The 22,687-nt window shown below is 44.3% G+C and overlaps 2 protein-coding genes across 2 annotated transcripts in view; both read right to left on the reverse strand.

Moving 5' to 3' along the window:
* The window catches only part of dab1a (DAB adaptor protein 1a), an 89,735-nt gene extending 76,871 nt beyond the window's left edge, over nt 1–12,864 (reverse strand). The window contains exons 1-3 of the mRNA XM_049725468.1: nt 12,814–12,864; nt 12,291–12,387; nt 9,462–9,601 (exon numbers count right to left, since the gene is read on the reverse strand). The gene's annotated coding sequence lies outside the window, so the exon portion shown is untranslated. The remainder of the gene's footprint in view (nt 1–9,461; nt 9,602–12,290; nt 12,388–12,813) is intronic.
* Nucleotides 12,865–18,496: 5,632 nt separating this feature from the next.
* On the reverse strand, nt 18,497–22,491 carry oma1 (OMA1 zinc metallopeptidase). Its single transcript, XM_049717446.2, has 8 exons — nt 21,829–22,491; nt 21,216–21,444; nt 20,902–21,075; nt 20,707–20,814; nt 20,095–20,223; nt 19,936–20,010; nt 19,637–19,786; nt 18,497–19,052 (listed from the first exon to the last, which is right to left on the reverse strand). Exons 1-8 carry the CDS (start codon nt 22,134–22,136, stop codon nt 18,813–18,815), a joined length of 1,413 nt encoding a protein of 470 aa, XP_049573403.1. The 5' UTR covers nt 22,137–22,491; the 3' UTR covers nt 18,497–18,812.
* Between the last annotated feature and the right edge of the window lie 196 nt (nt 22,492–22,687).

Raw genomic sequence — 22,687 nt, forward strand, 5'->3', positions numbered from 1 at the left:
AAGCGGAAGATGATGAAGAGGAGGTGTCGGTGGGAGCAACAGACTAGTTCGCTCTCGAGAATTTAAAGCTTTCGACGGGCAAACGGAGCGGCCACTAAATAACACGTTTAATAGACTTGTTCTTGTGTTTTTTTTTTAATGCAATCTAACCTCACACAAGGTCTTTTCCGGCCCGAGTCGTGTCCGACGGAGCGATTTGTAAACACTATAAAATGTTAATTATTCAATTAGTATTTATTATTGCCTGAGTGAGCTAATCTTGCTTGGTACGGAGGCAAAGAAAATCCCCTTACAAGTCACCTAAGTTAACTTTATAATTAGAACGCAGAAGGTCCAGTCAAAAAACAGGGCAGGGCTGCAAAAATCAAAATCCATTGCTATTCATTAGCCTGTCTATGGTGTTTTGCATTGTGTGTTAGCATCAAGCTAGCAAGGTTCCTGAAGTTATGTGCTTGTGAGCTGAGTCCTCAGCCAGGTCACTCTTAAGTCAAGGTATCAGGATAATTGCCAAAACCCTTTATCGCTATGATTGATCAGCTTTGACGCTAATGATGCTGGAAGTTTGATATTTCCCAGCGGTCTCGAATGCACCAGCATCCTAAATCAGCTTCCCCCGCGTAGCATCAATACCCATTTCCATTTCTTCGAAACTTTCTTTTCTCCTCGTCTGAGACATTGATTGTGTTAGATTTACTTCTGCGAGACCCTCACTCCTTATCCCACGCACACACACCAACACGGCCCCCGCCGCTTCTCTTCTGAATAAGTCCTATTCCCGAGCGGCGGGCCTTCTTTCTCGTCGTTTAGCGCGTGGCGGGCGAGCTGGGGAAAGCAAAACGGAGGCTCATCGGCGTCAACTCGGAATCTCAATCATCTCAAACAGGATGAAGGCAAAGAAAGGCGTAGCGGGCGGGATGGGGAGGGGGGGGGGGGGTTTGTGTAGCTCTTGCGATAAAGCTGACAGCACACTTCATTGGACAGGGAGGGTGAATTAGATTACAACCCTGCCCTTCTTCAAGCTCCTTTTTCCTATTCCCCCACAATCTTAGATATTAACTAAAAAGCCACCGGGACATCTCTTGCCTTTGGCACGACCCGGTTCAGGTGACATTTTGATAGAACGGGCCTCGGGCTTGTTGTGCTACCACACCGATGAGATCTATAACTGAAGCGGCCGCTAGCCGGTTAGCCGCGGACGGGACGCTTGCGCTGAAGGAGCCATTGTCCGCTATCATAGCTGGAGGTGATGGTGCTATTAGAGTAAAATGCCGCACTCTTCCACTCCCGCCGACCACGACTGAGTGTGTGATGGGAGAGTGCGGTGTCTTTGGAGTAATCCACTCTGTGACATAAACCCGAGTACCCCCCCCACACCCACACACAAACCACCGGCCCCTCCCCTTCCTCGCCTCTGCTGAATAAATCTTTAATGGAGGTTTTATTGTCTCTGATCAGTATGCAGCACTGCGCGTGTTTATGCAGTTCCATCACACACACATAAAAACTTGCACACATATGCGCACATTCAAAAACGTGCACTGGCAAAATCTTACACACGTGCAAATATGCAGACGAGCGAAAAAAAAAAATCTAACAAAATATTCTTTGAGAAATGCTAATAAACATTATACAGAGAAGACAACCTGTTTAAAAAAAAAAAAGGGAAAAATATTTTAAAAACGGGGTGGGGAGAAATACAATTAATGTGTAAATTCTGTGTGGGTAGACCAAAAAAAAATAATCCTTGACTCCTTGAAAACTCCACTTTAAATATAACTTGAAAGAACAACCACAACAAAGTGTAAATAACAGCAATAACAAAACAATTTAAAAAAATGAATAGCAGCCATTCCTGCTGACACAGCCACACGCAAAAACCTCTGCCTCCTACACTCCACATCTGCTTGAAATTGTTGCAAAATAATAGAAACCCGCCGATTGCTACGCTACGTCGTTTTGCTACTTGATAATCAGTTTGCGTGTCCAAGAGTAGGTCACGTTTTGCCGTCCCTTAAGTCTTCAAACACACGCGCATGCACAATCGAGCCATCTGCTTTATATTCTCCAGTCACAGCCGCCGCCCTCACCGGAGACCCGACTTCACAAAGTTTATTTGTCAAATGCATCTTTTGTGTTATGTGTGTGTGTGTGTGAGGTGGAGATAAACACAAAAGCTCAGAGCACAAGGACAGAGATTTCCTGATGGAGGCGAGAGGCAACCTTGCTGCAGGGAAGACTTCTCCACAAAGGCTCAGCATTCATCAACTTTAGCCACGAGATTGCTCCCCCTCCCCCCAAATCTAACGATAACTTCACACAAGCTACATTTTATAAAACCTATCTTCTGTGTGATGACCCTTAAGAACATTAAAACATCACATCTGGATCGGATTAATTGTCTGAATGAAAAATATGCCATCAAAGGATCAGAACGGTCTGGATGCCCCGAGGCACCACGCTGCCTCTTACAGGTCGGTCTTGGTATAACGACAACGGCAATCACAACGTGCTAATCCTCATGTGGGGCTCTCTCACATTCAAAACTAAATATCTTGACGGTATGAGAGTACGAGAGAGAGCGGCTCCGTAATTGGTTGATGGCTCAGCCCCGCCCCCTCATATGAAAAAGCAGCACCGTCAAGAGGTTAAAAGAGGGAAAAAAAAAGAGAGCAAACGAAAGGCCAGAGGGCAGGGCGAGAGTAGCGAAGGGAAACGGAGGCTGCAGAGAGGACGGCGCTTTCATTAGCGAGATTGATTAGATGAATGCTGAAGCTAACGGCCTCTCTGCTCTTTAGCTAAATGCCATCTCTGGGCCTATCAGAGCCACGGCTTCAACAACAACACATAAATTAGCGCAACAGAGACGAGAGAGAGAGGGAGGGGGTGTAATCATGAGAGAAGCTCTCGGTAGCGTGGCCGGCCCGAGATCATAAACAAAAACAAGCGGCTGATCATCTCATTAAGGGGTGACGATGCAACGCGACTGTGTTGTGATGTATTGGGTTTGTGGTTTCATTTACTGTAAACACACAAATTCACATAGCCCGACCTTTAATGGATATTAAAAAAAAAAAACTGTAGCATGCAACACAAGTTGATAGACGATATAACCAATATCAACAATGATCATATTCTTTATCCTCCGGCGAAGAAACAAGTGTTGCCCCCCCCCCCCTTCACCTCTTTGCTATTCATGTCGTGACACACACACATTCATCCTCCAGGCGACCCTTTAAAATGTTGCCATTTACATGGAAACTTAACAAGTGTGAAATTAGAGAGGATTTCAAATTACCGTCACACACACACTAAAGCAAACTGTGTGCGATGGTGAACGGCACTCATATGTTGGGGGGGGGGGGGGGTAGACCGTGAATAGTCTCGGAGTGACTGATGTAAATTTACAAATAATTTTCCACTGCATAGTATGGACAGAAAAGCTGTTAGTGTGAATTTAAATATTGAAATGAAACTCCTTAACTCACTTCCACATACTTCCTCGACATCAAAATGCCACTAGATGGCGCCAATGCAAAAACATTTTAGGGCAGCGAATAGGCGCAGTGAATTAAAAAAGAAAAATCTGCAATTAGGTGAATTTTCAAACGTCAATAATCCATTTTAACATCACTTTACATAAAACGCATGCACATCGAGAGTCGAGGGAGTCTCCCGACAATACGGTGAGGTCACGCATGTGTGCGTGCCATGATTTGCTTAATTAACACACCTGCCACACACGGCGTACAGTAACCAAAAGCGGAAAGCAGACGCCACTCCGCTATCTTAACCCTTTATTGTCTGGGGGGGGGCGGGGGAGGTCATGCTATTAAATCTATAATTAGATGCTAATAAGATGCAAATCCCTCTTGCAAGAGTGGACCACTGGAAAAAAAAAAAGGGCTGAGGAGGTAAAGATTCACTCCTATGTAGTGTATTTGTATGAGTACTCGTAGTGAAGATGAGGAGGAAGAAAAATAAAAGAAATAAAAAGCTCCCAAGCATTGATCGCCAGGGTAGGAAAAATGTTTTTGATTTATCTCCGACGCGGGCAGCAGAATAGGACTTTTGGTATCGCCGCTCAAGCAGAAAGAAAAAAAAACAGCAAAATAAAAAAAAAAAACACTCCATCTGTCCAGAGTGCGGCTGCAGATAGGACGCAGGGCGGCCCAGATACGAAAAGCCGCTGATTAGGAGTCAGGGAAGGCTGACAAGAAAATAAATACATTTTTTAAAAAAACTTTCTACAAAAAAATGCATTTTCACCTTCTTCTTCTGAGTACACTGTGACTCATCTGAGAAACACGAAATGTAGTCCAACTTATTAATCAAGGACCAGCCACACCATCTTTAAAAGGGTGGCCCCAAAACTTGTTTGGAGAAAATACACATCTGTAAAATTGTTCTGAAGAAAAAAAAAAATGAAATGTGACATAGAAGGTTGTTATCAGACCGACTGTGCAGCCAAGGCCGCCTTGATCTGGCGTCCGCTCAGTCCAGAGGGCCATCTTTTTTTTTTTTTTTTGGGTTGCTCTTCTGTGGCTTACAGATAAAGGCAATGAATTGGCACCGGACACAAAATGTCTCCCATCTTTCTCTCTGCAAAGCAGGCTCAACATGACAAGCCGGCACCCGAGGGCCCGTGTGACGGTGATAGATCGACGCTATTTATGTCAGGCAACAGAAGCTCGAGTGACCGGCGCGAGCCAAGACGATCCAACATCAGGGCCGGATCGGAAACTCTGCCTTGGACTTGGACCGTGATGTATTTAAAGCTGCAGTCCTTCTAATGTGTGATTGTTTCATATTTTCCCGATCAGACATGTTTGAGCGCGCAGAGGACGCTAGCCGCATTGGTGCTATTGTATTCAAAACGTGACCCGACTGGAGCACACACAGCTGCGCAAACACGCATCCTTCCATATTGATATTCACGGCGCACGCCGCTGCCCCTCTGCCGCCGCCGTGACGCAAATAGAAACCGCACTGATGCAATTTTGCATTCCGGTTTTGATGACGCCGACGTTTCAATATGTTGAACGGCTGGGCCTGAGACGTGAACGGACTCGAACGCGGAACCTCCTAACCGTTCCACCGCTGTTCCGTCCGTTTCCTTGCGCTTCAATCAGGATATTAGGAGAGAAGATGAAATGGACAGGAGGAGGAGATGGAGCTCTGCAGAGTTTCCCAAGGTTAAAAGAGGGGAGAGGAGGATCTTTTCTGGCGAGCCGCCCAGACGTGATGTATCGTCCCGTGGCTGCGCGCGCCCCGTGCACCTAATGCCTCTTAACAGTAATAACGTATTCCCTCCCATTAATGTTATGGATCAGAGGGCATATTATTGATCCACCACCTCAGCTATATAGTCCCCTCGCTCCATTTCCCTCATGACTCCCCCCCCCCCTTCCTACCAAGGCTGCCGCTGCAGCTTTATTTGAAATGTCATCACGGCGGGCATTTCAGGCCAACTTTCTTTAACCCAACGTGTGCAGGGTCAGTACCCGACCGACCCTGACAGAAGAGCTCGGAGAAGTAACAATTGGAAGTCTTGGAAAATGTTACAAATCGTGTCAATCTCCTTTTACGGATTCTCGGTCGATTCTCTTCAAACTTTAAATGAAAAATTGTCCATGTCAGCTAAATGCTAACTTTAGCAGTTTGACACTAGACGGCCAAGCATTTCGATCAAGGTTTCTATTGCTTTTTTTTTTTTGTCAGCACTTTATCCAAGTCATCATTTTATAAATCGATCTTCACCTGAACGAACATCCCGGAATGATGTGGATTGATAGGTTTTCAGTGATATCGTTCGAGTCGGATTGATTTCCGATTGCGTCGGCCCGGACGCGTGAAGTCAAAGCTTTTCATTGCTACTTTGCCCCAAGGGCGCCAAAACAACCCGCGCGATTTACAACGATGACCAAGTCAGACGCAAAGCGCCGTTTCATTACGCGTCGGTAGCATCTCAGACACAAACAAACCGAGATGGCGCAGTGGCGACGACAACAATAAAAAACATGAGCGCAATCACTCCCGCCCCGACTGTAAGGAGCCTCGGATTCATCGCGGCGACAAATAGCGTGCTTGTGACGCTCGGAAGGAAATGAAAAATGGTGCATGCGGCCCGTGTCCCGCCGAGTGGCGGGCGGGATAGTGATTGTGTTGACTAAATGTGATTGCCGAGGAGTGACTCTCGGCAGGCAAAACATCAGAGTTATTACATTTGCGCTAATATCGCCGGCTGGCAATCACCTGCGAAGCATCTTCGAGTACATCGGGACGGACGTGTGAGCGGGAGCCAAAAATAATCCACGCACACACAAAGACAGTGATATTAAATGTAATGCAATAAAAACAAAAAGTCATACACAGCCTTTAAACACCAACAGCGACTAAGCACATCTCGAAACTCCAAACGAAATTTAAAATTAATAAATTCATAAATATAAAATAAATGTAATAAAAAATAAATCAAATATAAAAAAATAAGTTAATTTAATAAATAAATTAATAAAATATTTATAAAATTTCAAGTTACAACTCTAACACAAATAAAGCCAGAGCCATCCCCACAAATTTTTACCAAAAGCGCACACATATGCTTCCAGCATCTTTTGCATTCCCTTGGGGAGCGGCATGGTGAGAATAATCACCCTCTCTATCTGAAGAGAGGAATAAAAGCCTTTCGACCAAATTAGGTGATGCCACTTCCTGTCAGAGTTAAGCAGCAATCAGCGACTCCTCGTGGTGAGTGACCAAGGTCGCGGCCAAGCATCGTTTCCCCGAGAGCACTCTGAAGCTCTTAAACGGAGGCTCCGCCACGCGCAGGTGTCGTGGGGCTTATGCTAACATTACTCGACCTTTGGCCGGTAATGATAAAAGCCAGACTGTGTGTTGCTTTGAAACATCCTGAAGAAAAAAAATGACACTATTGCGCCTTGTGCCAATGTAGGAATGGCTTTATTATAGAAAGTGGGCGGAGCTAGTAATTGCAGCAATGCAAGACTCTCCTACTGAGGGGCCATAAACGCAGTAAATGAGCAAAGGCGGGCTCCCAAACTGCCCTTTAGTCTTCCTTAAGTCCCAACTTATCTGCGTTAATTGATTCCGTTCTGCTTACAGGTCGCTAATTCAGTGCAAAACACGTTTTTTTTTTCCGATCATGTTTGACCCATTTTATCTGCTCCCTGATCAAACACAACAGGTGCGTCAACAGGCGCATTGTTTGTAAGCCTTAAACAAGCATTGTCACAAACACACACAAACAAATACACACACTAAATGACCGTGGCCTAAATATAATACACGCAATCATCCTGATTCCGCCGCAATCCTCGATGATGAGATTGCGCCGAGATGGAGATAAATGAGCTCTCGTTATAGTCACCAAGGGGGACGGGGGGACAAAAGCTCTCCTGGTTTTCATTGACTTTGTATTATTTACCACACCCAAGGATCCTTTTAAAGGACACAAAGATTGCCGATAATAAATATGTGCATTAATACAGTGGCGCGCAAAAAAAAAAAAAAAAAACACAGCACAACCAAAGAAATATGTGCATTTAAATTGCTCATTCATACATGGCGTCGACATCTGAGGACGGAAGCGGCGTGGCGGCTACAAACGGAAGATAATGGGATTCTCCCGTCAGGATATACGGAGCCAAGACCTGCATCACCTCCACTACTCAACGCCGCTGCCGTCACGCTGGCAAGGCATTGTGGGCGCGTCCGGTGATTGAAGCAGATTTGAGCAATCAAAGTTATCAAAACGTCGCTTCGTCGGGAGGCAGACAGCGCGAGACCGGCGTAATTGGATTTTCCCCTCTCGGTTTAACGGATGACACTCGAGCGGCGGGAGAGGGGTGGAAGTTACGAGTGGCTCGTGCGCGGACACGGCGACCGCCAACGCCGCCGTACTGCGAAGGACGGAGATGTCAAAGTGGAGTGAGACGATAATAGCCAGCGATATTCAAAGCGAGACCAAAACGAGAGCTCAACGGGAACGCAATCAGAACCCAACGCCAAGTCAGTGAAACTTCGAGGGTATCTAGCTGTCCAGTTAGGACTCGAGTGACTCCAGTTAGGACTTAATTCAAATGACATCCTCAGATCCATTGTCAGACCTGACAACGGGTCCTGGGTCCCTTCTGATGCAAGACTCGGCCTTCAGTTCCCCTGACCCAAAACCAATCAAGCACATCGAGGACGTCAAACGTCGCAACACAGACTGTTCAAGACTTGACGCCCCGATTCAGGTCTGGTAGGAGATTCACTAGAATATCCGTCAGCTCATTGTATTCTCGTGTGTGTGCGTGTGGGGGGGCATTGCTGAGTCACACACACCAGAATGGATTAAGCTGAGTCACAGTTGCTACCTGATTGGATACTTTCTTTGCACGATCCCCGACTGGTTAACATAAACAGCACCATGCAATAAAGGGATGCTGGTCAACAGGGGGCGCTAACACTTAACATCTTAAATTTTATCCCTAGATGCCCTGTGGCACCATGCTCCCTCTCACAGGTCAGTTTTGGTACTACAACATCTGCTTTGGAAGAGGCTGTGTTGTTCATTTTGAATACAGATCCTTAAAATGGGTGATGGACAGTCGCCATGTTCATTGTGGCCAAGTGAGACTGCGAAACAATGGCCAAGCAGTGTTAAGAGACTCTGGATTGAGATGGCCAGGACAAAAACCGACTATGAGTTCTTACGTGACCAGTGTGATTATGTTATTGGCTGCTGTGGAGCACATTCCCACTCTAACAATCACGCAAGCTGCCAGGCGAGCGCCAAGCCAGCGCCCGTCCACCCGCCCGGCCGGCCATGCTGTGATTGATAGCAGATTTCGCCCCCTGCCAGCGCGTGACAATTCATTAAGAACCAACACACAAACACGTCGCTCAACGTTAGCCGACAACACTCTTTACACCTTTTTTCATAGAGACATGCCCTCGCCGAGCCAAAAACTCCAGAGAAAGTCATAAATACAAAATCAAGAGATGCCAAATGAATCTGCTGGATGCATCGCAGCACATCATAGCAACAAACCGCAGTTGCCCTCTAGTGGCCGTAAGAAGAACAGAGCAGAGGAACGGAAACTGAAGCATGACGCTGTGACATCGGCACGTTTACCTTGCACGATCTGAAGTTTTCCTGAAACAAGTTGCCTGTCTCAGGATGGCAACTTTAAAGTCCTACATGTTGAATTTCAATGCATTGCTTAGCTTGTGATAGCTAATTCTCTTAGCATAGCGTGCTCTGTAATCGAGCTTGAAATCAGCAGTGATTTGCAAGAATGCTTGTCTAGCAGAATTCTCTCAAAACATTAAATTATATTCTGCACACACACACATGAAACATATCCACTTTTTTATACACGATAAAGACGATGCTAATACAATTCCCACATTTCAAATAAAACCAAGCCCAAATTATAAGTAGACCGAACACGCACCTGATGGACGGCAGGGTCACTACGAGATCCTCCTCTCGGCCACCTCCTCTTCCTCCGTTTCTCCACCGTTTCTTCCTTTTCGTCCAGAAAGCAGAGAATTCTCGAGGAGCCGGGAAATCCAGAGCCGCTTCGGCGGAAACCTGTAGAGAGCGAGTGCACAGTTGAAGGCGGCTGCTGAGGTGGCGGACAGATGTAGGAGGGAGGGGGTTGAGGCGAGATGCAGTCGGGAGGGGTTGAGGGGGTGGGGGGGGACTCACAAGTGGTTAGCTCGACGCTCACCGCTGCAGAGCTCAGCATCCCGACACCACCCCCCCGATGCTCCCCCCCTCCCAACCTGTTACCACATTCCACCTAATAGCAGCATCTCCTCCTCCCCAAAGTGTCACAGTCACGAGATACTGCGCACAAATTTGATTACAATCCAGTTCACAGTTCAGTATTTTACGTATGCTAATTTTATTTAAAGAGTCATATGACCGTCCGAGATGTGTATGATGATGACTATTGAATTAACAACACAAAATCGTGTCTATTAACCTGTCAGGCTTTTTTTTTTTCTTCAACAAAGTTTGGCAAGGGAGAAAATGCTAAAGTCATTCAGAAAGAGGAAGAGTGACAGCGGGGAAACAAAAGAATCAAAGTTGTCCGTAGGTGACAATGTTGAATTTGGTTTGTCTACATGTAGCCAGCAATTGTCATCCTTGCCTCTTGCTCAAAATTAACTGGGCAAGGTTCCCAAAAAAAAAAATCACTAATGCTTTTTGTCTTTTTCTATCACAGCAAGGACACTCGGTAAATTAGCCCAACAAAAAAAATCCTCATCCTCCTCTCCAGTGCTGTTGCTATGGCCACCGCAATAAACTCCAACAATGCTGCTTGTGTGCCAGTGTAGGACATTTGAAGGATCAAAAATTTTAAAATGTAAACATTAGTTTGGGCTAATTACACTCGCTAATGGCTCGGCCGAACTCAAGATGTTTCGAGCTCAAAATAAAATGTTCCTATAGGTAGGCTTCGATGTATAGATCGTAAAAGGTCATGGATACTGGGCACTCGGGTGAAATGAATCTATATTAACTTTTTTGACCTTTTTTTAATTTGATAATAGTCTAACTATATGACAAAGTGTGTTTTTTTAAGCTGCTAGCTAAACAAGTTTGAATTCGGATGCTGTGTGCTAACTGTTACCCAATCACTGAATTAAAAATGTAATAAAATTGCAAATAAAATCATGAATCAAGACCTGATCGGAATCAACCCCCACCCCTCCCTTTTGCCATCTGCGCCCATTCTTAAGGGCAATGTTGTATATTGTGTTAAAAATGATTAAGTGTTTGGGGATCAACGTTGGGGTATATTCAGGATTTAAACGACTGCACAGAGCGGCGCGAGTTGGCTGAATACAGACGAATACATTTGGTGCACTCAGTTAGCGCAGATGAGGAAAAAAAAAAAATTCTCTCTTTACTTACTCAAGCAGCGTCTCCAAAGAGGCTTTCAAGTAAATTGAGTTTGGGTTTAGGGGCCTGTTTATATTAATGAGTCCTCGGCCGCTTGAGTTAGAGCCAGTGCTCTGTGTTATTACCTGCTTGATAATGAATGCCAGCTTGGCTAGCAGCAGTCAATGGAGGCCACACACACACACACACACACACACACACACACACACACACACACACACACACACACACACACACACACACACACACACACACAGTGCAGATAATACTGCAAGCTGCCACTGGCTGGCTACAAAAGATTAGCAGCGTCCTCCCTACACCTGCAAACAGATGCAGTGGCACTCATGCTAATGTTAGCATAGCCTGCGTTTATGCTTATTGCAGCGTTATCCTCCAGAGTCTCCGTTTTGTTGTTTTTGTTGCTACCCTCAGTCTCCACTTAATGTATGAAATGTAATTATAAAACATTAACTTTCTCCTCCAATGTTATCCTTAGCTTTGGACGCCGCAGGTATACGCCAGTTGTATGTTAGCACGTTAGCTTGTAGCATTGCCTGAGTAATGTCAATACAGTATATGTATCTAATTAATCCTCTTTAATAACATCGACTGCAATTTGGCAGAAAGCAATATAGAAGACGACTTGTTCATTAGTTGACGGTCAACTCATTTGGAAGGATCAACGGATTTTTGAGTCCACTTACATTTAAGCCGTGTGATAAAGTTTAGCAGCTTAATTAAACAACGGGATTGGAGGGGCAAACACACAAGCAGTTTGATTCTCTGTTTGCCAACGTGGAAAATGAAGTGTACTCAGACAGTCCTTGGTTGAATGCAGATGTACTATATACTTAGATCAAATTTAAACACAACTAAACTGTACTTAGTGACTTAAGTACCACAAGAGGGCGCACAGGTACCTCTAGAATCATTCACCGATTTGAAATCATCAAAGTTTTAGCAACAATTTCAGGAATGCGCCGTGAAAAACAGGATGCGATGGCCCGTTCATCACTGCTTGCAAATGTAATTAGTTTCGCAATGCTTCGCGTCACGTTTAAAATTTATAACAACAACAACCCGATTTGCAACCCTGCTGCCTCACATCATTTCTCTACCTCGTGTTTATCTAAGGAGAACAGAACTGCAGTAAAATGCATCTTTAAACAGGTTGGGGCACAAAGCAGCAGCTCTTCATAAATCAGACCAGAACCTGATCTAAATGATTCATCAAATATCAATTCATTTGATAATTGATTAATTGGTACTACACATGCAGATGGACATACGGACACTGTGGAATCTCCTAACCTTCCTCAGTATGAACGCTCACAAATATTTTTGTCGGGAAGTGACTTTTGGGTATTACCTGATGCATGTGCTTGCCAGAAACTGGACTGGGATGAAATCAAAGTGTCCTGTCCGCTCTCTCCAAGAATCCCCTTGCCAGTATAAACAGAGTATATCTGCAAGCAAAGGAGACCGGTGAATTATTAAAGCGTTCTGAAGTGTCACTCAAAGAGAGCCCGGTGAACCACCAGAGGACACATATACAGATACACACATATATGGACACACACACACACTTCACCAAGAGAGGCAAACAAATGTTTCCCAATCATATAATTTCAAATCCAATTAGACAAATTCTATCTTTGACGAGACTGGCGAGTCCATGCTCAGCATCCAGGCCCAGAAACAAAGCTCGCTACCGTTAGCATCTGTGGTTAGCTTAGTTATACGGTTTTTACTTGAGCATTAAAAACGAAAACAACCTTCAAGGACGAACTCAGTAACCACAACGCTCGCCGTTTCAACATACAAACGCCGAAATTGACGTTATTTAGCTAACTTTGTGCGTGTTTAGTTTTATTTGTTAAAGTTTTTGTTACCTTCACGGTCGAGCCTTGCCAGGTGTGAAAGGGAGAACGCTAATTGGATTGTACCAAGTTTCTGCGCTGTCGAGGGGGGGGGGGGCGTGACGAAGGCACCTACGTCACCAAGCAGCATGCGGATGCTGACAGCTTGATGTGAGATGACAGCATGAATTCCAAACTGATTTGAGATGGGATGACGTTCTCGTTCCAATCCAATGCATAGACAAATGCATAAGCCCTTAAAGAAAGCTCATTTATGTGCATAAATCTATTCCTTGTATAAGGAACTTTAAAGGCATTATCATACAATAATTGCTCCATCTCTCACTTCAATTCATCCCAGCATTGTCAGGAGACAGCCATAGATTTGTATGGTTAATATTCATGGGTATTTTCATAAATCAGCATAGCATTTCTTTGCCTCAAGCTCATTGGTGGAAACTTCAGGGTTCAGGATCTTGGTCCAGGTATTCATACCATCTTGGTATTCAGGTCCATCAAGAGAACATTTGAAGGGAAAATATTGACTTTGGTACCAACAAGTACACTGTGGTGGATGTTAAGAGGAAGCTTTTGAGTTATAACTACATCAATGTGCATTTTCTGCATCCAAATAGAGGCAAAGAATGGATATAGAAAGTCTACACACCCCTGTTCAAATGCAAGTTTTTGTAATAAAAAAATGACAAAACCTTTCCAGCTACTAATGTGACCTGTACAACTCAATTGAGAAAAAAAAAACTCAGAGGGGAAGTGAAAATAAGCACCTGTGATGATGTTGCACAAGTGTGCACACCCACTTATAAATAGGCTTATTCAATCACATTCAAACTCAGCCACAACCATTACCGAGCCGCGGGGGAGGGAACAGTTGTGATAGTTGTATATCAGTGGCTTGTTTGACAAATGTGTTTAATTACAGCTGCCCACATGTCATACGCATTTTAGTGGCCCTCCGCGCTTCTGCTTGTCAGCGTGCGGCGACGCTTAGCGACAGCGTGATCTTTTCCCGTAGCCCGTAGCTAAAGTGCGCGGCGGCGTGCCCTCCACGCTATCCAATCGGATGACATTTAAGACATGACACATTTAACACTTCACGCCGTTTAAATGATGTGTCTTTTTTGCGACGCTGTCTCATTTAATGTGCCATTTACACGCTAGGGCCAAGGACTCATTAAAGGTTATCTGCTAATTACAATGATGAGTCGAGATCATGTGAAAGGGGACGGTTACTCTACACAATGCTTGTTTTGGTCTATTTTGGAAATATTTTGTAGAGGCGCGGCTCAGTCAGACGTCGTGTCACCCCGGCCACCCCACTTAAAAATCTCTAGCTACGCCCCTGGTTGACAACCCCTTTTATGGACAGAAAAGCAATGTGACAATGATGTCCCAGCATCACCTGCAGATCAATAAAACCAGAAAATGTACTCCTGGTGGAAGCGGCGTGTTTATTATTGACTTGCAGAAGCGCAGCCACTCAGTGGGGAGGCAGCCTGCTTCCTTCTGGCTCCATTCCACCACGTCAATGTAATCACGTTAGCGAGCGGGGAAACCATTGTGGCATGCTCACGCATCCACGCCGGCAAGCTTTACACAAATGAAAGGACAGAGCGTCAAGAAAAAAAAAAAAAACCTTGCTTTTTCTATCCAGCTTTGAAAGCTGCAGGCCTTCCGATTGGACAAGGCTCACTTTGCCTTGCTGTTTCATTTCATAGAAAACACAATTAGTAGGCAGGGAAAAAGATTTTTGTCAAGACCAGAATACATAGTCATAATATTCCAAGAATTAAATATTTTGCTGCTGTGCTCTCTCAGCCTTTCCCAACCTGAGTTAGTTCGCTTTTTCCCCCCCCCTGCTCGCTTGCCTGCCTGCCTGCCAATGTGATCCATGCGCTGAGACTTGCTGAGGCAGCAGAAGGAGAGAATATTTACTGATCGGTCAGGTGGCTGCTGCACGCTCGCTGGCTCGCAGCTGCTCGTCAATCACCGCTGCAACACACTCAATGCGTGCACGTACTACTGTTGCACACATGTGGCTGCCAGCGTTCAATAAAGGCCGGCCGGCCGGCCGGATAATGACAACCCGGCGTTTGATTGACACTGTTGAGAAAACTCTTCATTTAGCTTTGTTATTGTGCTCGTAAATAAGGAAACAAAGAAATAACTTTAGATTTATGTCCTTGTGTGTTATGAAGTAATTGTGTATATTTATAGTCAATAGATATCGAGGTTTTTAAATAATATTTTTGGTTGAATTCTGTCTCCACAATACTTTTTTTTTTATTCTTCCACATGAGAACTACAAAAAAAACTAATCCTAAATTAATTAAATATGAAATAAAAAATTATAAATAAATAATAATAATAATAAATAATAAATGAATCCTAAAACTATGGAAAACTAAATAAAAACGAAGCATTTTCAAATAAGCATCATGAGGACTTAAAATCTCCTTTTTTTTTCGTTTTTTGTAGAAAACTAATTAAAATGAACTAAATTTCAAAAAACAAAATTTAAAACTATAATAAAAAAATCCCAAAATATTTATAAAAGGGTTTTAGCCTGTTCTTGTAAATGCAATACAGTAGACCAGCAGGAAAAAAAAAAAAACTCCTGCAACCTTGAGATTGCCATCAGCTCCATTCAAAGACTCCACTGATGGAATCTCAGTTGCACTTTTTCTTCTCACTGATGTCCTCCAGCATGCTACAACGCTTTCACATGAAAAAAAAAGTGCTGCCTCCATTTTCCAATGGACGAAACACACACACACACACACACACGAGACTACACTGCAGCGTAGGCAAACTAAACCACCAAAGTAAAACTGTCGCTCTTGCTAACTTGCTGTCGACAAGGTTACGGTGCCGGCGCATATGGCGCTAACCGTCCATCACGTTGACTCTGGCTGACCTCGCCGTCACCTTCAGGTCAAGGAGAGTGGACTGTCGAGGTTCCACGTATCAGATGTGAGAGTCACACTTCCGGGCTAAAAGCTCACAGCCGTTAAACGAGATTTGACGCTAATGAGCGGCGACAAGTGCAACCATTGGAATGGTTCGATAGTGAACCAAAGTTTATCAGGTGTGGAGGTAGATAAAAATACACACATGCCATAAGTGAAAATCCGCAAAATAGAAATGATAAAACAAAATGTATCTTATGAAATAAGATAAATAGATAGGTAATATATTTCTAACACTAATAGAATAATTACACTGAAAACAGTGATGCTAGTTTTGTTAGCCTCTCAATGGCCTTCTGCATTCTAACTTAGCATTAAGCTAGTTTATTTCAGTAAGTCTGTTCATTTCTACCTCACACAGCAGAACACAAACACCAAGAAGTCACCCAGAAGAAAGGGACTTTGACGACTCCACCGACTACTTGATCCCGCAGGCATAAATGAAAAATGAACTCGTGGCATTCATCGCATTCCGCCACCTTTTCGGTGCACACCTTTTGTTTACCGGCTTGCGTTCAATTATTTGTAAGTAAGCCTGGAGTGAAAGAAAAAGTTGAACCAACTCTGAGCATTGTATGAATAATTGAGCAGGGCAGAAGAGGGGAGAATGGCTTGTGCAATATTCATATGTCATATTGAGTGGACAGGCAAGCCACTGGGCCAAAATCACGCACACACCTGCCAAAATCTGAAACTACTTTTACAAAAAAACACCTAAGAATGATGTTTTTGGGGTGTAGCATTCACTGAAACTCAAAATGTGCTGACTTATCGGAACTACATAATGCCTTTTTTTTTTCTACTTTAATAAAAATAATTTTCATTAATTTTTTCTTGTAATATTTCAATAACAAAGCTTTGACAATAGCAACATGTTTTTTTCTACATTTATTATTTTATTAATGTTTTAATGTATTATTTACAGGCATATTTATTGATGTTTGCTATGTGGTTACAGTTTAACCCTTCACAAAATAACCCAATCAAAATCGTACGCACACTTGCAAACAATTGACAGAAGTGTCACGCTTAAACGAGCAAATAAGCACTTGGCGTGACCACTTGACCCCATCTTGTATTTTTAATCAGCATGAACACAGTAATTGAAAGTACAATTAACCCGAATGACAATGCACGAAAGAAATGAACATGTTGCGGGATTATTTGTTGTCTTGACAACCGTACTGACCTCTTAATTCACACATTCACACCCGAGTGCCCCGACAGAGGAGGTTTGTCTGTCGTTGTCCTGCAAGGGGAATGTCTGGGCTGAAGCTGGCAACCTAGCCACACTCGTTTTAATACTGTGTGTGCGTACGTGTGCATGTCGCACAGGCCTGTTGTTGTTGATAAGAACTGAGGGCTTAGCGCGTACACACACACACACACATTAGGCGTTAATGAGGCCCAGGCACAGAGGAAAAGCTTCTGGCAAAACCAAAAGGGCTCTTATCAGCGAGCATGAGGCTGTATTGTTTTTGTATTGTGTGTGTGTATTTTTAAAAAGGGCCCTTGTGAAGATGAACTTTGAACCATAGGTGGGTAGAGAAGCCAAAAATTGTGCGACTATTATTTAGGTTAGGAAAAAAGAGTAAGTAAAAAGTAGTTCTCCAAACAATTACTTGAGTAAAAGTAAATAAGTAATGGTGGGGGGGGGGAAAAAAAATACTGTAGCCGATACGGCGATGTGGCGCACGTCTGATTAGCAGTCATGGTACCCGTGCAACACACACACATACACACATCGAGTGAGAGTGTCCGTCACGTTATCAAAGCAGCAGCTAGCTTATTACTCTGCTTCAGCGCCACTCAATTATTCAGCTGGAGTCCACGGGGAAAGAGGAGGAGCACTGTGGCGCCGTGTGTGCTACTTACAGCACTAAGTAGGCCAAAGAGGCGCAAAGCAAAGTGTCACACACACACACTGCATGGCGACTATGGGAACCAGAATTTTTTGCAATCTCGTGTCTTGTTCGATATCAGTTAGGATGTCCAACTGGAGTTCGGCAAGTCAAAAAGGTCCCACAAAGTAGGGTATCGATGATATGGTATCGGTGCATCGTATATTTATTCTTAATTTGACAGCCTCATGCTGTAATTGTTGTGTGGCAACTTTTTAGCGCCCACACACATGCAAGGTATTTAAAAAGTGCAGCCAGAGTGCATGATGGGACGCGGCGGGCGCCTCCCACACAGCAGCTGTGTCCTGCACACTCTCACAATACCTGAAAATAGCTTCCAGCGTTCCTTCCCGCCTAGACGTGCGTCTAGAAAGAAGAAACAAGAGTTGGAATAACAAGCGTAGATTTTGTTGCTTTGTTTTTCACCCTCTTTCCTAAAATCAAATGACGACGGCTCACCGTAAGACGGATGTTCCTTCTTTGTCGATTGAGATGTTTCCATGTCACAGTCTCCAAATCTGCCCGGCAACCGGCTGCGTGTCATATCTGTAGTTGATAATTCAAGTACAAAAGAAGAAAGAAAAATTGCTCACTCTTAAAATGTAAAGAGTCTGCAACAGCTGTTCAAAAAAAAAAAAAAATAAATAAAAAAAGTGAAATTACATTTTAGCAATTCTGCAATAGGAATTTTTTTAAAAATAAAAGTACTTACCTTTTGGGGATCTTTGTTTTTGAGGACCTTCCTTGAGACCCAACAACTGTCACTAAATGGACATTTTAACTTACAAAACTTACCAAAAAAAAGTCAATTGAATAATTTCCAACAAACTTTTTAAAAAGAATATTTATATTCCATAATTTGTTTGATATGATGCAGCAAATTTCATCAAACAGGAGCGTGGAAAGAAAAGAGAGAGAAAATACAAACAAAAAAAAAAGATTGTCTTCTGGTTGACCAATGGATACATTTTGCTTTGTCAGCATCTTTCCTCAGTTTTTAGACGGAGATTTTGCTTCAGTCTTATATTTTAAAAATCCGACAATTGACAAGTCAGTCCGATTGACAATCATCATTAAAAAAAATGGCGCCTTAGTCTCTATGAGAGTCCCACCGAGCAGCATCAGAACTTTTCCGGAGCCGCCATCACGGCTCCGCTTTACTGTCCAGCAGACTTGCGCCGGATGGAAGAGGTGGCGAGGATTGGGCAAGCAGAGCCGCGGGGGCCGCCACCCCGGCGGGCCTGCGTTGAGACAACGGCGCGTCGCCCCCACCTGCTCGGGCCTTGGCGTCCTCCAGCAACAAGTGTACGCTCTTGGAGAAGATGGCGCGGGGGTCGGTGGGCGGCAGGGTGGGACACCTGCAGCTCTCCCTTAGCTCCAGCGCCTACACAAACATGATTGATTTGATATCAATCTCCATTTTATGATGAAACAGTAAACACAGGTGGAAATTTTTTTTTGACGGACTGAAGTTGCACAGCTCTTCCACCAGCCTAAAACTAGACGGCGCAGGCAAGCACAAATTCTTCTTCAGCCATCTGCTCGTTTTTTGCCGCTCGGTGAGCCGACTCAAGGTTAAAACCATCTCGCACACACAAACAAAACCAACACACACACACCCTCAGAAATAATGACTGCTTCCACAGGAGCTTCCGTCTAGCCCGCAGATACGTCTGATTGTGTCGCTAAGCCACACAGCTCGCTCGCCTCCAGGATGTAAACTTAAGCAGATATCTTGGATTTTTTTTTTTTTTGTGGGGGGTGGGAACGGGAAGGAGGAAGAATAAAAGGAGGCAAAATAACCCATTGCACCTTTGCCATCCATCTTCCCCTCCCGAGCCTGCAGCACGGAATCATGCATCTCTCCAGACGCTTCATTAGCTTCTGAAAAACTGTGGAGGTCCTGCCTGTGGACTTTATAGAAATTCGTGTGTGTGCGTGTGTGTGAGTAAATGTGTATGCATGTACTTGTGGAACGAGGCGGTCCAGTTGAGCCACGCGGTTCTTGTGCGACGGATGGGTGGACAGCCACTCGGGCAAGCTGGGCTCTCCGGTTAGCTGCTCCCTGATCTCCATCTGCTGCCAGAAGACGGGACCGGCCCGCACATCCGCACAAGCCTGAACGAACACACACACACAAATTTAGTCCAACATTTTATTTTCAAATAGAGAGCATCGTCTGTGACATAAAGTTGGTTTACTTTGACAATAGTGCCCCCTAGTGGCACGTTGTATTATTACCTACATGAGGATTTGTTTCAGTTTACCTTTGCCGCCAACTGCAAGCCGACTTGATCGGCCTCCGCCTCCAACTTCCTGCTGTATGGACGGTTGAACATCAACTGCAGGGGGCGCCACAGAGACAAAATGATATTCATCATCTTTCATGAAATATGGATAGATTGGTCAGATATCGATACGCTCACCTGTGTGAGCTTGTCCTGGGCCCATTGGCCCAGCAGCGCCAGGCTGTCGCGGGGACACACGGCCCAGATGGCGGCCAGAAGGACCACGGACAGGAGGTCCACCACGTGGGACAGGCTGGCTTGCTCCGCCTGCAGGAGGACAAGGAGACGATGGAGGTCAAGGTGAAGATCAGGTTAGATGAAGAATGTCACGGCTGGTGGGAGAGAAGCCGTGCATTCCAAGCGTGGAGAAGCTAATCAGGCGTCCCGTGGCCACTCATTGCCGCGATCTAATTACAATCCGCCTCCCAGCTTGAAACTCCCAAAACGCACGAGTTGATGGCACACTTGTTCAGGCTGCAATGAGAATCGACTTTTAACGAGGCCGTAAACACTCGCCGGCACCGGAACAACGTGAATGGGATGTTTATGCCGTTTCAAATGGCTTTTTAATGTGCTCAAAGCAAAAATGATTGGAATTCATTGACTAGTAAAGATATTTGCAATACAAACAATGAAATTAGCTTCAGGGATATGTTAATTCTTTTTTTTTTTTTTTAAATCTCATTCTAACTGTGTTGTGTGTGTGTGTATATAGACTGACTAATGTATTTTATTTATTCCGATACTTACGGCGTGTCCCAGTATAGCATGAGCCATCTCGTGTCCAAGCACGATGGTGAGCTGGTGGACATCTTCCACAGCGTTTAGCATGCCGGTGAATATGAACACTTTTCCGTTCTGCACCCAAAACACAAAATATGAGTCTTCAGTGGATTTTTCTTTCTTTTTTTTTTTGTGACGATATTGTGAAGTGCGGTTGCCAACCGGGAGCACAAAGGCGTTGGTGTTGTCACTCCGCACCACGTGGACGCTCCAGTTCACGTCGGCCATTTCGGGAAGGTCCTGGTTACGTTGGGCCAGGTGCTGCACCACCCGCTCCACCGTTTGGTGGCGAGCATCGCTTTCGGGAAGCAGCAGCTTGTTAAACTCCTCCATGTACTGCACACGGGGAGTTAAACATCATTAACATACATGTACAAACAGATTTAATCTGAGGCATTTTTGACTCAAGGAGGCTAAAGTTAAATTAGACTTAGGCGGCAGATCATTTCCATGAAGAAAACATGACGTCGCCTCACCGCCTCTGAAGTGAAGGTCGCCAGCTCCATGTAGTTCTGCCGGCTGAACACCAGCAGGCGAGTGCGACCGGTCACCGGCGACTGGTCCAAATGCGTAAGGAGGAGGAGGGCGGTGATAGCGGCGGCCGTGACCACCACCGCCACCAGCCGCCAGCGCTGTTGCCACGCCCACTGGCGAAAGAGTTGACGCCGGTTGTCGGGCAGCGCCACCCACCACTTCCTTATACTCCTGCGACGAGACATCAAGACATGTTTGTTATACATACAGTAGTTTACAATAGTGCACTAGTTCAATAATAAAATGTCAAAGTATTTTGTATTTTAAGTATTTTTAAATCTAAGCTTAGTGTGATGTAAAATAGTAGATCAAGTTAATCATTTCAAAACAATTCCCTGCGTTATTGTGACCTATAATCTGAACAACATAATTGAAGAAAGTAATAAATAAATATTTTATAAATAAACAACAGAGATGTTGCAGAAGTGTGCACACCCTCACATGTTCAAATGTCACGTCGGCACAGAAATTAAACTTTAATATCCTGCATTTTAGTATTAAACTTGTCATTTTCTGGGCTTGTTAACTTGTGATGAACATGTGATTCTTGCCTACCTTCCCATTATGATAGCCACGAGTTTTTGGACAGGCTTGAGCACTATCCAGATGAGAGGAGCAGGTAAGGCCTTCAGCCGGGTCGACGTATGAAACTGATCCATACATGGAGGAAGCTGCAGGCGGTATGGAGTTTTGGACAAAACCGTCCCGATGGCGACATCTGGAACGAGAACGGTTCTGCCGGCGCGGGGGGCTCCATGTCGAAGCCGGTGAGGAGCTCGCAATGAGCGGACGTAGGAGTGGGGGAACACCTGCAGGTGTCGCGTCAGGGGAGAAAAAGTAAGTCCCCTGATGAAGAGAAACATGATGGTGGCCTTTACTGAAAGTCACCGGTAGTTGATGTCACGCGTGTTCCGTGCAACCTCGGTTACACCGAGCTTCTGAAGAACACATTTTTGTGGCGTTGAACTTAAAAGCACGCAACCAGTAATGTCACCCTCAACTTCGTTTGTGTTAGAGATTTGTTCCGACGTGCAAAATAAGTCCCCCCGGAAACCAGTCCAGAAAAAACGGCCTGGAGTGACCACCACAGTCACAAATGTTAAATATATTTTAAATACATATTTTCTGTTCCGTTACATTCCTTAATATTATCAGTAATTTTAATTATAACAAATACTAAAACTAAAAAAAATTGAAGTCCACCCAATTGAAACGAGTCCGTTGGAAATGTTCCGAGTAGAAACAACAGTCACAACTTGGCACTTCCGGGCAAGTGTGTTATTTTTTTTAACCGATTTTAAATTACATTTTGCCACAACACTTTTTATTAATACTTTTTCGTATTAATTGGTTATAATTAGTATTAAAAGTAGTAGCACTAATATGTAATTATTACGAATATTGCAAGCAAAAA

This window comes from Syngnathus scovelli, chromosome 10 (genome assembly GCF_024217435.2).
Source record: "Syngnathus scovelli strain Florida chromosome 10, RoL_Ssco_1.2, whole genome shotgun sequence".
Classification (NCBI taxonomy): Eukaryota; Metazoa; Chordata; class Actinopteri; order Syngnathiformes; family Syngnathidae; genus Syngnathus; species Syngnathus scovelli.

Coding starts and splice junctions, on each gene's coding strand:
- oma1 (XM_049717446.2), bottom strand. CDS start 22,136: ATGTTTCTCTTCATCAGGGGACTTACTTTTTCTCCCCTGACGCGACAC. Junction 20,224..20,706: donor ATGCTATACTGGGACACGCC/GTAAGTATCGGA, acceptor GTCCTCCTGCAG/GCGGAGCAAGCCAGCCTGTC. Junction 19,787..19,935: donor GCTTGCAGTTGGCGGCAAAG/GTAAACTGAAAC, acceptor GTGTTCGTTCAG/GCTTGTGCGGATGTGCGGGC.